We start from the raw sequence: 14475 nt of genomic DNA, 5'->3' as shown, positions 1-14475 counted from the left end.
ATCACCTCCAGATTATGCTCCCTGACAGTTAGGAGAGGGGAATCAATCAGAAACTCTGCTCCTTTCAGCCGCAGGTGCTGGAGGCCACGGGGGGCCGAGATCTGATTAAGGCATTGTTGAAAATAGCTTTTGCCTTTCATCTGAAACCACTATCCTCAGACTCAATCAGGGAGAGCAGGTGAACTGGGCATGTCCGGTTATGCCACTCTACAGGCACAGGAAAACGTACAACTACAAAAAGGAATTTACTTTTGAAAGGGCATACAGAGCTGTCCTGCAATACAGCACATAGCCAGCATAGTCACATCCAGTACATTGTTAAAATGTGAGGGGTTTTGTTACTTAAACAACAAATTTGAAACTATTATCTATAACAGATTCAGGCTTTCAAATGGTATCAAACACTTCACAATTTTCTGCTGTCACTGTTCTACATAAATGCCAAAGCACCTAGGTTTGTTCCTTCGGTTTCAACATGCAGCGCAGGTTTGTAGAGGGTCTCAACCTGCATCCTTAAGTAATGTAAAATTTTCATTTCATTGTTATGAATTAAGTCCCATAATTTAATTCGTTGGGTATTTGCAAAAGGTCAGATCGATGTCAGTAGTCTCAGTGCCGTTCCAGGAGCAGTGCTACTTTATTAATAAGGCAGGCAAAACATTGTTTCTATGGATTGTGCATGAATAGTGTTTAGAATTTTTTTTAATTTCCTGTCTGTGGACAATCTGGATGCAAAAAAACGTAATAGCCAAAGTTGTTGTTAAGTTGTAAGGGCAAACCATTTCAGGCAATAACTGAGTGCAGAACATGCATCTGGATGCTGGAACTCACAGTATATTTCTAATTTAAAATCATTCTGTAAAGAGATCAGATTTTCCTGATTAAAAAGCTTGAGAGGGCTTATATTTAATATCCACATCTACATTCCACGCTGTGCTCAAATTTAATCTCTGTCTAATAACAAGGGTTTTTAATGATATTGATTCAGCTAGAAGATAGAAACATCTCCGACAGGATATTTCTGCAAAACAAAATAAGCGATGCAACTTCTCCATCTGAGTTCCACAGAGCAAAGGACAAGTCCTGAACACCACACCCATCCGTGTGCTGCACAGGACAGAGACTGGATTCCTTTCTCAATAAAGTACCAATAATTACATCATTCAAAGCTGTTTTACTCTATGTTGGGTCTGTTCACAGGTATGGGTAGTTGGAGAAAATATTTGCTCCGAAGTTTAGGAAAACTGTTTTCTGACAAAGCCTTCCAGCCTTTGCTCGTTGCAGCTGCCCTTTCTGCCATTCTGCACCCAATGGCTTTATTTCCATGTAGGCAATGCTGTGCCTGGAGTGACTGTGAATGTATTTGTGAAATGTGACTGCCATGGGCACCAACCTGTGCCTTCATTCCTGCCTCTTCTGTAAAATACCTCTTCACTTTATCTCAAGCATTTATCCCTGCGCTTCCCAGTGTGGAAACTTCCACGCGAGCTTTTGGGGCTCATCTAAGACCTTGCCACTTGCATATATGGGTGCTTTCAGCTGCACGGAAGAAAGCCATTTCTTTTTCCTTGTGCTGAAGGGTTTATTTAAGTGAAAAATACATTAAATTTATGTTAATTTATGCTACTGTTTGAGTGAAGAATGCATTCCACCCACAAAGTCAATATTTATTTTAATTTTTTTTTTTTTTTTTTAAATTGTTTTACTTAAAAGCATTAGTTTCACATGGACAACCCCATTCTCGCCACCCCAGAATGCCTGTGAGAGTGACACCAAAATTATCTCAATGTGGATTAGCTCAGCTAAAATAATGTGAAAATATGCTACAAATATAACAGAAAGATTTTTGCTTATGAGGCATAGTTAGTGAAGCGAAGACTGTGTTACATATATGCATGTTTGAGGAGAATCTATTAGCATCTTGGAAATTTTAAAAGATACTCAGAACCACATCTGAAAACTGAGCAAAGCTGTTGATGTAGAGGACGCCAATTTTTGCAGTAGAATTTATGACGAATAGAGCAACTTCTAAGGCTTTTCATAAAGTCCTTTATCTTCAGAGCCCTCTTCCTCCTCTGTACTTTTGAAGGGAAAGTGATGTAACACTCAGACAGTGATAGCACCCATATCCCATAAAATTCTCTCTGTGTTGACTGTCAGCTGAAGTGTTTCATGAACTCAGAACTAAACCGCATTCAGCTGAGGCCACAGTCCCTTTCCAAGACCAGACGATGCGCCACTCGTTGCCTGCCCTGGCACAGCTCAGGGGGGTGCAGATGCAGACATGTGTGTGTAAGAACATTTGGAGAGGGAAGCCCTCATCGTTTTCCCCTCCTCTTCATCGCCAGCCTCTCCCCGTGTGGCGGGGGGCTTTTGCTTGGCGCAGCAGGTGAAGGTGGCGAGGAAGGCCATGCGGAACCGCTTGTTCATAAAGCAGTAAATGATGGGGTTCACACAGGCAGAAGTGTAGGACAGCAGGTGGATGAAGGAGATGGGAGCCCCCGAGAGGCGCCGGTCTGCAGATGCCGTGTCGAAGGCGCGCCAGGCGTTGACGCTGAAGATGGGAGTCCAGCAAATGAAAAACAAAACCACTATCACCATCAGCATGCGGATGACAAGTTTCTTGGCCATTAAGTTGGCAGAAGAGCTGTTGCTTCTCACCCTCTCTATTTTGTTGTGGCTCATGGCAGAGAGCTGTTGCAATGGCATTTTCCTTTTTCTTTTGGTTTTGTTGAGGTAACATCCATCTCCATCCTCGTATTTGGCGCTGCAGGTACTCATTCTTCTTTCTGTACATATAAAGTGCTGTTTAAATAGTTGGCAAAATATCTCTGAACAGTGAGTCAAAATAATAAATGAAAAATGCAGTCTAAATCTAAACAAACAACATAATTCATAGCTGAACAACCGCTGCAAAGAAAACGCTGGCCTGCTTTTGAGTCAGTCATGTTTTTGGCTACTCTGAATCCACTGTCTCCCAATATTCTCTCATCTCATCTCTATACAAACTGATGCAAAAGGTGTAAGAATGTTGCTTAATCCAGTGTGGACAGAAGATAGTTTTCAAGGTTATATGCTTCTACTGTTATTTGACAATTTTAGTTGTGGCATTTATTGACAGAAATGGTCTGCATCCATGGCCAGAAAAAAATCCTTGGTATTTCTATAAAACGCAAAATAGCAATTTAATGCGTTCTGCCCCAAGTCTTTGCAAACAAGCCATAGGTGAGGTTTATTTGCTAACAGCAGAACAACTTTAATCAAGAAATGCAGCTGGCAAGTTCATGACATAATTGACCACAATGATCATTTTTGCAAATAGAAAGCTTTCCCTTTACCAGCCTCAAAATGCCTGCTCATATCTTCAACTGTAACTTAAAAAACCCCATCCCAAACCTAAATGCACTGTTACCTCGTGAAGATTTTCTCTGGCTGGCATCAAATTTTATTCCTCTGTAGAGTTCCAAAGAAATTAGACCATACGCAACCATCATTATAATCCCAGGAATAAGAAAGAGCGTGAGTAGCAGGAAAGTGTACCTAAGGAATCGAAAGACAAACTGAGAACAGGGAATGGCACAAAACCAGAAAAACTCCTTTTATATAACTGATAATTGGAGAAGACAGGATTTAAAGATTTTTTTTTAATTGTTTTCATGACAGTACAAAGTATCATTTTGACACCTCTGGAAAACTGAAGATTCCTGCTTCTCCTCCTTCCCCCGAAAGGTACAACAGGAATAAGACCATTGTGGCTGCAAACCATCCTTCACTCCACTTACACAGCCCAGAAGAGATGGGCACTCCCACAGTGGTTAAAGGGGGCAGAAGCTCTCTCTGCCCACGAGTGGGACTCCCTGCTGTAACCAGAGGAGCACTGGATGCCCTGTAGCTTTGGACAGTGTAAAAACCACTTTGCAGAAGCTAAATGAGCAGCTGCTGATTCTTAAAGGGGCCCCTGGTACATTAAAAATATTTTAATGGTTGTGGTCAATGGTCTTAAAGGTCTTTTCCAACACACATTATTGTATTATTTTACTTCAGAGAGGTCTGACTTCCTGAAGGCTGTGGTACATGTGGGCAAAGACAGGGCAGCCACAACCTGGGTTTTCATCTCTGGAGCCATGCAGAGCTCCTGGGGAGGGTTCCCAGGGCTGGCAATCTCTTTGGTAAAGGAAGCAGCTTTTACTTGGTTTCACATCTGCTACTCTCCTAGTCAGATTCTCTGATGTGAGTACAAGTTGGAGAAATAATGATGTTTAAATGCATGCATGTGTCTCTTCTGATCCCTGTGACTTTGATGCAAACTCAGTAACACACTTTCCCAAGTGTAATCTGTAATGAGACCACAGAGAAGAGAATTTTGTACTGTACCCTTCCTCCTCATGCTGCCAAATACCTGAGAGTGCTGAAAGCATTAACACAAAGTTACTCTCTGTGGATATACCATACCAAAGTGGTGCAGACTTTAATCTTTTTCCCAGTTCAAATGACCTTCAGTATGAAAAAAATCTTTCACTTTCTCGGTGCTGGTCAGTGTTTAGTCAACGTGCAAGGACATCGTGTCTAAGTACTATTGCTGTTTGATAATGCTCTGTTTACTCTGCCTGGGTGTGTAGGACTTGGAACATGTCTCTCCCCTCTTCTCTCTGCCCCCGTGCTCCATAAGGGACCAAAAGGATTCAGTTCTCGAATAACACATTTGCAACTTCATATTCTGCTTGTCTGCCATTGAGGACTTTCAAACAAATTAACAGGCATGGCAGCACACAGAGGGGTTTGTGTGTGTCTGCGTTTCTCAAAGATTAATCAAGGATTTCTCTGAAAATGTCGAAGTTTATGCGTAAGTGAGTGGAAGCAGTATTCTTACTAGGAGTGGCAGATGCCTTCTTTACAGTGAATGTCAGGGCTTAGCAGACCATGGTGTGAGAATCATTGCCATGTTGGGCAATCCTTCCTATGATAAGGGAAGAGTCACGCAAATGTCAAAATATAAGCAGCTCAAAAATGCGTTGTTTTTTTTGTTTTACATTTTAAATAAGCATGATAGGGTGTAAACACTTGCTGAAGGTTAATACCTGATTTTCCATAGGCTTATTGCTACCATGAAATCCCTTTTCCTACCAGATAATTATGCATTTGCTAACAGCCAGTTCTGTCTTACCAAGACTGCTGAATGACATCACTTGGCCAAAGGAGCCGACACATATTTGCTGTGGTGTTGTTATACTTGGTGAAAGGTACCAGCTTGCTGTAGATGGGGTATGGTGACATGATGGTAAAGGACACACACCAGGTCGCAGCAATCACTCTCAAGGCATGAGATTTTGTCTGCCACACCCTGGACTGCAGTGGTTTGCAAATGGCACTGTACCTCTCCAAAGATATGGCAACCAGGTTGAATGTAGAGACACTTACAGAGACACCTACATATATAAAATAAAGAAAAATGTTATTCTCTTGTTTTAAAGGTGATGTCAAATGGTCTTGCTAGCTTTCTGTATGCATACAAAAATTTAAAAATATAGCAAACTATTTATAAGCAAAAGTATTTATAAATACTGTACTGATTAAGTCAGTGAAGAAGTATGGGCAGTGGATCTAGGTCTCCAGACTGCTCCAGACTAATATTCCTGCTCTGAGCTCCTCTTACTCCAAAAGTCCAAGAAAAAATACACACTCTGTCAAACCATAAAATTCTGGTAACAGGGAAAGAAGACAATTTTACTCCTAATTATTCTCTTTGCTACTGTGGTTTATTCACTCCACTAATTGCACTGAAATTCAAACAAAGCATTTGCGATCAGTTAATTACTCTCTTAACACAGACGTTCATAGTCTCTTTCCTATTGTTTTAATTTTTTTTAGTGTCCTGCTTGGCTCGTGATTTGATTTTCTCATTCAAGAGAATTAAATCTATTACAACTTTTTAATTAGATGCTAATGGAGCTACAAAGAAAGAGAAATGAAATAATGAAGTAGAATCTTTGTCCTTCGAGTACCCTTAATTTCTCCTGTTCATATTTTATAAAATATAATGCAGTCTGTGTTTCCATCACTGAGGCGCCCAAGTTCATCCCTGAAAAATTATAAATATTTCTTCTTAACTTTGCCACAAATTTTTCAGTGAATGAGCTTTATTTTGTTAGTCTTAGTGAATGTGGGTCAAACTATAAAATGCCAATATTGTCACAGTTGGCTTTAAACAAATCATCGGTAATTTAAAATCCGTCTTTCTTCATCTTAAAATGAAAAATTGAGCATAGTGGATGCAATGGTTGTCAGTGTCTGTCAGATGAAGCCTCTGTTACCTGAACTGCTAGTGGGAAATATCCGCATTCTGACTCTTTAAATAAAAGAGCTTCATAATGAGAAGCTTTATGTTTGGTCCATTTCACTGGATTTTTTTCACAAAGTAATTTACACTGTGTGCAAATTTTTTATTTGTATAAAAAAATTCTTTCAGTAAAAACTGTTTTTTTAAAAAAAGAGGAAGATGACAATGCTTCAGTAATGTTTTCTGGTATTTTTGGCAGCAATTCGTTATAGTTGTTTAAACATGGCCTTTAGTTTTATTGGTTTTATCTACAAAAAGATGGTGATTTCCCATTCGCACACTTTAGGTGTGTACTTTCACATTACATCAAAGTTCTCAAGGGCATGGGTTGAAAGGGAACCTGTAGTTTCTGTAATCAACCAAGAGTCTCCCAAAATGGCAAAAATTTTACATAATGTTCTTTTTTTTTTTTCTCTTTTTCTTTTTCTCCTTTCTTTTCCTTTTTCTTTTTCTTTCTTTCTTTTCCTTTCCCTTTTTCTCTTCTTCTTCTTCGCTTTTTCTGTGGGCTTGTTTGTTTGTTTGTTTGTTTGGAGGTTTTTTGGTTAAGAAGCAAATGCAGAAGAAGTATTCAAAGTGAGACAAAAATCACTTACACATACATTCAGAACCCAGGCATTTTGAAACTTCTAGCTCCTGGCTCCACAAACAAAAGGAGTATGGCAAGGCATACAAAAGTGATGCTTCTCAAAGTCAGCCTCTAAAATCTATATCTGTGTTTTGTGGTCTTCTGGTGAGCTCTGATCACATCTGGTCTGTCTGCAAACAGCGCTTGCTTCAACTTCCAGCTCTGCAAATTACACCTACTTTGGCCTATTTCTTTTTTCTTTCTTATGTGTCACTGCTGCCAAAAATCTGTGGACAGAATCTGCCCTTAGTGAGGGTGTACAAGCTCACCATTTCTGGTGGGTGATCTGAATGCTGATAACAACCTTGTCAGTGACAGGTAAGCAAGGGCATGTGCAGGGTTCTGCATTAAAATTTGATCATGCAATATCTTTGCATCCAGCAAAACACCTCTGTATGTCATTAAAGTTAAGTGTGTGCCTCTGTGTTTTGCTGGATCAGACCAAGGACACCAGAACCAAGAAGATTTGCACTACAAAATTGTTTCTTTGAAATATTGGTAACTTTGATGGTGGATGGAAACAATCAGCTTTTTATAGGTCTTTGAATACCTTCTCATCTGTCTCATTAGTCAGTCTTCAAAATAGGTATAAACTTCTCAGACTTACCCATGAAATAAGTTGCAGTTTTGCAAACAGCACTTCCAAAAATAAAATCTTTTAGCAGGTTGGGAATGAGGGTGAAAGGCATGCAGAAAAGGCAGAGCATCAGGTCGCTGACTGCTAGTGACAGCAGAAATGTGTTGGTGACTGTTCTCATCCGCTTGTTTCTTATCAGCACCGTGATCACCAGAATGTTCCCCAAAATGCTGAGCAGAAATATCAAACCATACAGCAGGATCCGAATTATCTGATGCAAATCTGAAAATTGTGACAAGAAAAGATCAGTTACGTAGTATTCAACCCAGATTAATATTATATATTTCAACCTTAAATAAAAAGGTAAAAGCCTTTCTGTATTCAATTTTATGAAGATTTATGTCTTTACACCAATGTAAAATCAGTGAAAGCACTGAAACTCTTAAACATATTCTGATCTACCTGAATTGCATAGCATTGAACTACAACATATGCAATGCAATGTACATTTAGAGAGTCAAATGCAACTTCTTAAAGCATGTGCTTCTCATGCTACTCACTGTGCACCACTTACTCACCATGGGAGTTCCCCTTTTATGCAAAAGTAAAAAAAGATTAAGCAATCAGAAAATATTTTAATACATTTTTTAATACATATTTTAATACATGCTTTTTTTCAGGCTCAGAATGCTATAATTTCATATTAAATCACTTTCATACATGGTATCAAATCTGACCACTCTATTGTTATTGAACTGAGTAAAAACCATGTTTCTCCAAGTCCTTAGCAGAGATGTCTACATTTTGTGCCCATAAGTGCAATTGTTTCAGCTTTCCATTATATCCAAATTTTGTCCTAGCTGAATTTTTAACTTGAAAAAACAGCACATACTAAATTTTTGGCTGCCTGTTTCTCATACTAACTTAAAAGCAAGCAGTTGATTCTGTTCTCCCTCAGAGAAAACTCCCTGCATAGCTGTTTCTTTCTATAGTATCTTTACATCCAGCTAGAACTAAAACTGTCTCCAAAAATCAATTTTCCATACATACCTTTAGAAGGATAAGGTGCATCATCCACACAGAAAAAAGTGTCATTTTCCAAGATGATATCGCAGAGGAAATCAGTAATGTTGGTACCGTTCCCAAGGAAGCTACTAGCATCAACTAGTTCCATTCTTCAGTATCCACAGGTTAGCTCTGATGAAGGAGAAGGTGGGTTTGTAACTATCTGTCCATGCTTTCAGTAAACAAATATGTTTCTGAGTGAAATCTTCGGAAGGAATACAAGAGAGGCAGCTGTGCAAGGAAGCTGTTCTGACTCTCCGACAGGAGCACCCAGCACACAGAGTCCTGTTCTGGCTGAACAAGATTTATTCCAGGGGCACACAGGGCAGTTCAGGAAAGCAAAGCATGTGTGCACAAACACACATATGCACACACACACACACACACACACACAGAAATATTCCCTCCGGTACTTTTTAGATCCACCCTATTCTGTTACTGCACTACTGTTGGGATTATAAACAGGCTAGAAAAAGATTACAGCATTAACCCCTTGCAAGATTGCTTCTACTCACGTCTCTGCAATATTTCTCAGAGTCGGTCTGTTATGTCACAGCCTATAAATGAGACCCAGTGAGTGATGAGAGTGATAAATCTGTCTCTCAACTAACAATATTTAAAATGGTAAGAGTAGCTTAATAAAAAGGCAGAGAAGAGAAAAACATAGTGAAGATTTTGCGTTCCTTACATGGAAATGATTCCTGTCTTTGTATTTTTCAGAGTAAACTGAAGATAGGGTAGACTCAGAAAAATAAAAGCAGTTACATTTATCTCTTTTGGTGAAGTGCTAGCTTCATATGAAAGTGCTGTACATGCCTGATCCAAACCCCAGCAAGTCAAAAGAAAAACCTCACTAATTTCACTTAGTGGATCAAACCTTATGAAAGTATATTAGAATTTTCAGTTAATATAAGCAGAAGCCTATACATTTCCTCTGTGCAAGAACTTATATATGACTTGAATACAAACTTGATAAAACTGATAAACCTGTGGCACATTAGTTACACACCAGTGTAAAGCACAAAGATCCTGAAAGTTTAAAAGTTCTGCTTTTTTAATACATAAACATCATCCTCACTGGTGTTTTCACAAAGTCATGGGCTTTTAATTTCCCATATATAGCTTGTTTATAGCCAGAAATGCAAACTGATATTAGAAGTTAATCTCTACTATAAGTGAAAGATTAATTTCACATTTAAAATCTCTTTTGCTTAAAAGCAGAGCAGTGACAAGTTCTTTATAACAAGTCCTGACCCCTCAAAGCTAAAATACACAGACTGGAAAGCCAGGGCTTCTTTTCTAGTCTTGCCAGCTTTGTTTTACAGTATGAATAACAGGAATAGGTATGTAGGAAAGTAGATTGAAAAGTTGCGTCGAAAGTTCTAATTTCTCAATTATCCTTTGTACCTCTGGGAGTCCTGGATGCAGCTGGCCATCAGTGGTCTATAGCACTGCATGGTCCCACTGAGCACCTTGCTCTCAGGGGTGAGAGGCTGGCCAGGGCTGCAGGACTGCGTGACAAACACTGTAAAGCCAGTGCAGGTCTCTTGCTTTGGTCTCAAACGTGTGGGATGGGGTGAAGGATCAGCTTCCCCAGGACAGCAGGAGTCCCTCACTGAGCCCCAACCCAAGGAATGGGCCCTCTGCAGTGTCATGCCATGCTTGCTAAGCTCGTGAAAGATGAACGAAGCCAACGAGGCCAGCAGCCACAGCTGGGGGCTTCATGGAGCTGGCAAAAAGGCAAACTGAACCAGGCTGCACTGGACGCAGCTGGCTGTGTGTGCTGTGCAGACAGCAAACGAGCCAGGAACACAGTGGTGGGAGCATGTGCAGCACAGGCTTGAAGGGTTGAGGGATAAGTACTGAGCCATGACTGACTCCAGAAGGCACTAATTTCAACCAAAACTGAGTGCAGAATGAGTGAGGGAATGATATCCCATGCAAATCCCAACAACTGTGGAGTTACTGTTTAAAAGAAACTAGACCACCTTGTTCACACGCTCAGGACTCTGAATTTGGGAGGTGCAGCACTCCTCTACAGATTTGTCCAGACCATAGATCCAGAGATTTTTATCTGTTATTAGAGCCCTCACCAGTTTTTCTTCTCTGAATGCCAGGCTTACAAACCAGCTCACAATTCCAAGGGTTTTTTGGAATTTTTTCCTGGAGTCCTTTTTTAACATTGGCGTCACATTCACACAATTCTTTTTCCCTGGCAACAACGTAGTTCTAAACAATAGATTGCACATCATGGTTAATAATTTTACTATTTCCTTTGGAAATTCTGGATGAACGCCATCTGGTCCTGGGCTGAGCTTGATTCAGCATCTGCTGGTTGAATTGCCAGAGTAAATGAGGAAGAATTCACTATGAACTCTTGACTCCCCTTTTGGAGAGGATTTCTGCATGAAAAATATCAAGATCAAAGGGTTTTATTTTTCTAGGCTTTTTTTTTTTTTTTGCATAGATTTACTCTAATGTACAGCCAATAGTCCTCAGGTTTGGGCAGTTCTGAGTCGCCTTTATAATAACATTTCTCTCCACTTCATTTAGCTAATTGCACAATAGATCACTCTCCATGCAGATCAGTATCATCTCATTGTCTCCTTGCAAGTTTCAGGAGAGAAAAAAAGGAGGTTTTAATGAAACGTTTGCTCATCTCAGATGTAATTTTATTATACAGAAGAAACAAAAACCTGAGTGTCTGTCCCACTTGAACTTAATAATGCATTATTTGGTATGTTGAAAGTAGGCAAGAACTTGCCTAATAAAGGCTTCTTTATTAGCAACGCTGATTTATTAATAAAATTTTTTTAATTAAGAAATAATTTAGGTACCTTAACATGACTGTGAAGATAGTTTGGACAAAAGCATACAATAAGATTTTTCTTTATATTTGAAGGAGGCTTGCTAATCTGTGATAACAAAAGAATCTGCCTGTTTTTTTTCTTTTAATTCTAGTTTTAATCCTTTCCCCCCTGTAATGTGATATACTGAACACACTGGCTTTGCAGCCAAAACAGTTGCTGTGCTCTGTCATTTCCTGCTATGTGTATGTATTTTTCTCATCCAAAACTAAACCACATCAATTTACAGTTACCTCATCCTTTTCCCCTGATGAATAATCTGTTCTGGTTTTTTTCAATAATTTGACAAAGATCTTAATTTAAATAGAAAGTCCACTTGTAAAATGATGAATTTGGAAAAATATATCTTTAACTGGTGTCAAACTCACAAATAGTTTTAGGTTTGTTGCCAGGTCTGTTTTGTCCTGAAAAGGGAAATAAAATGAACTAATTTGAAAAATGGATATATGGAAAGTCATGGTCTACTTCTGTTCTCACTTGCCAGGTTTATGCTGGTGCTAGGGCTCTGATTCAGTGGAGTTACTCACACAGGCACAAACTGCAGGGAGACTGGGACTAGGCCACACTTTTAGAGAACACAAAATTCTCAGGAACACACTTACTGTAAACTTTTTCAAGGTGATCTGAGTCCTATCAGTGTCTCACAGTAACTGTATTTAAACAAATTATTTCAGACTGATCTGAACGCAATAACATAAGAATGAAATATTGTTCAGAGCACCTTGTTGTACCAGTGATTTCTGAAATACCATTCACCAACCATAGATGGGATTAAAGGCTTTGTGTCTTACCATAACGAATCCGTAAGTACTATGAGGCATGAATACACACCCATGAAAGAGGAACATAGATATTTTAAAAAGATGCTTATCTCTTTTGCAGGCTATACATGATGTTGTACAACCCTTTTTTCCCTCTTCACCCTATTAATACTAGTTTGCTAGGAAAAAAAAAAATTAGGATTTAAACTACAGATGCAAAAAACAGCCATGCATACCCTTACACTTTGAGTATATTATGTGCTAGAAACCCATGCCAAGTAACCTGCATCAAGGCCCAAGAGACCAACTCTTTGGGGATTATATTAACACCATCAGGTGTTGGTACCATTAATGTTGTCCTTCAAGCATACCTTTGCATACTAGACTAACATCAGTCAAAGTCAATATCCATCACATGTTCTAAGGTACTGGTCATCTTGAGACTTTTCTGAGGTACAGTCACAGCACGGTTTGTAACAAACAGATTAAAGATCAGGGTTGCCATCAGAAGCAACTCCAATAGGTTATAATGTCAGCAACAAAATGGTGTAACTCTTCTTGACAGTACTCAACTCCTTAGCATAGCTCAAAACCACAACAGGTTGTTTAATAAACCCCCACCTGTAACAACTGAGAACCACAGTCCTTCATTTTAACATTCCAGTTAGGCACATAAGAGTCACAACTGTTTTACCACAGAGATTTTCATTAGTATATCTCACAGAGGTATATTAAAGAAGTTATTTATGTTAAGTGTAGCCGCTATGAGGTTCAATTTAAAGATGGAAAAAACAAAGCAAAGCATTTGGCACAGGCCACTCAGTGGGAGAGTGGAAGAGCTGGGAAAAGCAACAAAGTCTTTTCAGAGTGCTGCTGTCTGATGCTCTGCTCTCAAAAGAAGCCATGCCATCCTCATGACGTTAAGATCAAATGGATCTCCACATTTCCACAGAATTAGACAAAGAGATGCTAGTTTCACAACACCAACTAAGTAATTTGGAGACTGGCTGTGCAATTAGCAGGGAGGAAACAGAGAAGGTCAGCTGATGTATTATTGGGTGAATTGGTACCAGCATGTCTGAAGACAGAGCTTTAAATTAAGATTCCAAAATTTGTATATCTTACTAAGAGAAATTATTTTGTGTTCTATGACATTTCATCTAACATCAACATTTTTAGATGAGTATCAGTTTCTGTTGAAGATAAATTCCTTAAAGGTAGTACTACTAAAATTTGTTCCCTTACATCTGAGTTTCCAAGAGTCACCTAATGCTTGTTTTAAGGGAACCCAAGATTTGGGAAGTAAGAGAGGCATTGTCTCTCTTAGACAAACACTGAAAACTACACTTACATAAGAAAAATTTAATCAGCAACAGTTATTCTTTAAAGTTTCAGTTTTTTAAAGGAAAAATAAACTTCCTATGAGCAGTCATCCAATTTGACATAAATTTGCACAGGTCTGCACAAGAAATGGAACATACAATTTTATTATATTTTGGTGAATTCTCTGTTATTCAGTAGCTGAAGAGGGGCACATGGCTGCACATTTTAAAGGGTAGCTGGCTAAACCTCTTCTCAACAACTGAATTCTGAGTATGAATTTTAGTCATTTGAAACAATCCAAACCATGAAGTAAGGGTAAAGAACAAAAATTTTACAGGGTATTGCAAAATGTCTCTCCATTAGAAGAGCTATCTACCATTATTACTGGTACAACAAAGACAGCTACTGTACTCTATAAACACCTACCAGCAAAGCCCACAAGGAAGCAACATTCCTTGAAAGTATGTAACCAAAGTAGCATTCTGATCTAATAAAAAGAAAACCAAAAGACTATGTGATGTTGATAGTGGACTCAAACACCAACATAAAAGATGGCAGTAGGCATCAGCAATTTATTTTCTCCCGGTAGACCTTTTTATACTCTTTCTTCACATGCATAACAGGTGTTCCTTATTACATTACTGTTGGTCAGTAAACTATCCACAGGTGCCTTTTCTAGTTAGTCCTACACATCCACATTCTCTGCTTCATTCTCTAACAAAGTTGTCTACCTCTCCTTGTTTAGGGGCACAGCTGTAACTTATTTAGGTTTAGGCTGCCTGCAGCCTTTTCCTATCTTACCACATGATGTCTAGAATTTTGTTGGTTTCCCATTGTAATGATTTTGCATGTACTCAGACAGAAAGATGACAGATTGTCCCCTTCAAACTGTGGGCTTATATAATGGAAGTAAGATTTTA

At 39.0% G+C, this 14475-nt stretch overlaps 1 protein-coding gene across 4 annotated transcripts; it reads right to left on the bottom strand.

Moving 5' to 3' along the window:
* Positions 1-1164: 1164 nt before the first annotated feature.
* Positions 1165-14118, bottom strand: CCKAR (cholecystokinin A receptor). 4 transcript variants are annotated; one of them, XM_085059208.1, is made up of 7 exons: positions 13982-14118; positions 8590-8736; positions 7570-7821; positions 5165-5426; positions 3413-3540; positions 2662-2789; positions 1167-2554 (listed from the first exon to the last, which is right to left on the bottom strand). In XM_085059208.1, the coding sequence occupies exons 2-7, from the start codon at positions 8711-8713 to the stop codon at positions 2339-2341; spliced, it is 1110 nt and encodes a 369-aa protein (XP_084915334.1). In that variant the 5' UTR covers positions 8714-8736; positions 13982-14118; the 3' UTR covers positions 1167-2338. The 4 variants fall into 4 exon arrangements, with proteins under 4 accessions (XP_084915333.1, XP_084915334.1, XP_084915332.1 ...); XM_085059207.1 differs by having other exon boundaries at positions 1165-2805; XM_085059206.1 differs by lacking the exon at positions 13982-14118 and adding an exon at positions 12604-12691 and having other exon boundaries at positions 1169-2789.
* Between the last annotated feature and the right edge of the window lie 357 nt (positions 14119-14475).

Source organism: Lichenostomus cassidix, chromosome 4 (genome assembly GCF_008360975.1).
Source record: "Lichenostomus cassidix isolate B80296 chromosome 4, HeHo_3.0, whole genome shotgun sequence".
In the NCBI taxonomy this organism is placed as follows: domain Eukaryota; kingdom Metazoa; phylum Chordata; class Aves; order Passeriformes; family Meliphagidae; genus Lichenostomus; species Lichenostomus cassidix.
This window is presented reverse-complemented; position numbering and strand designations above follow the sequence as displayed.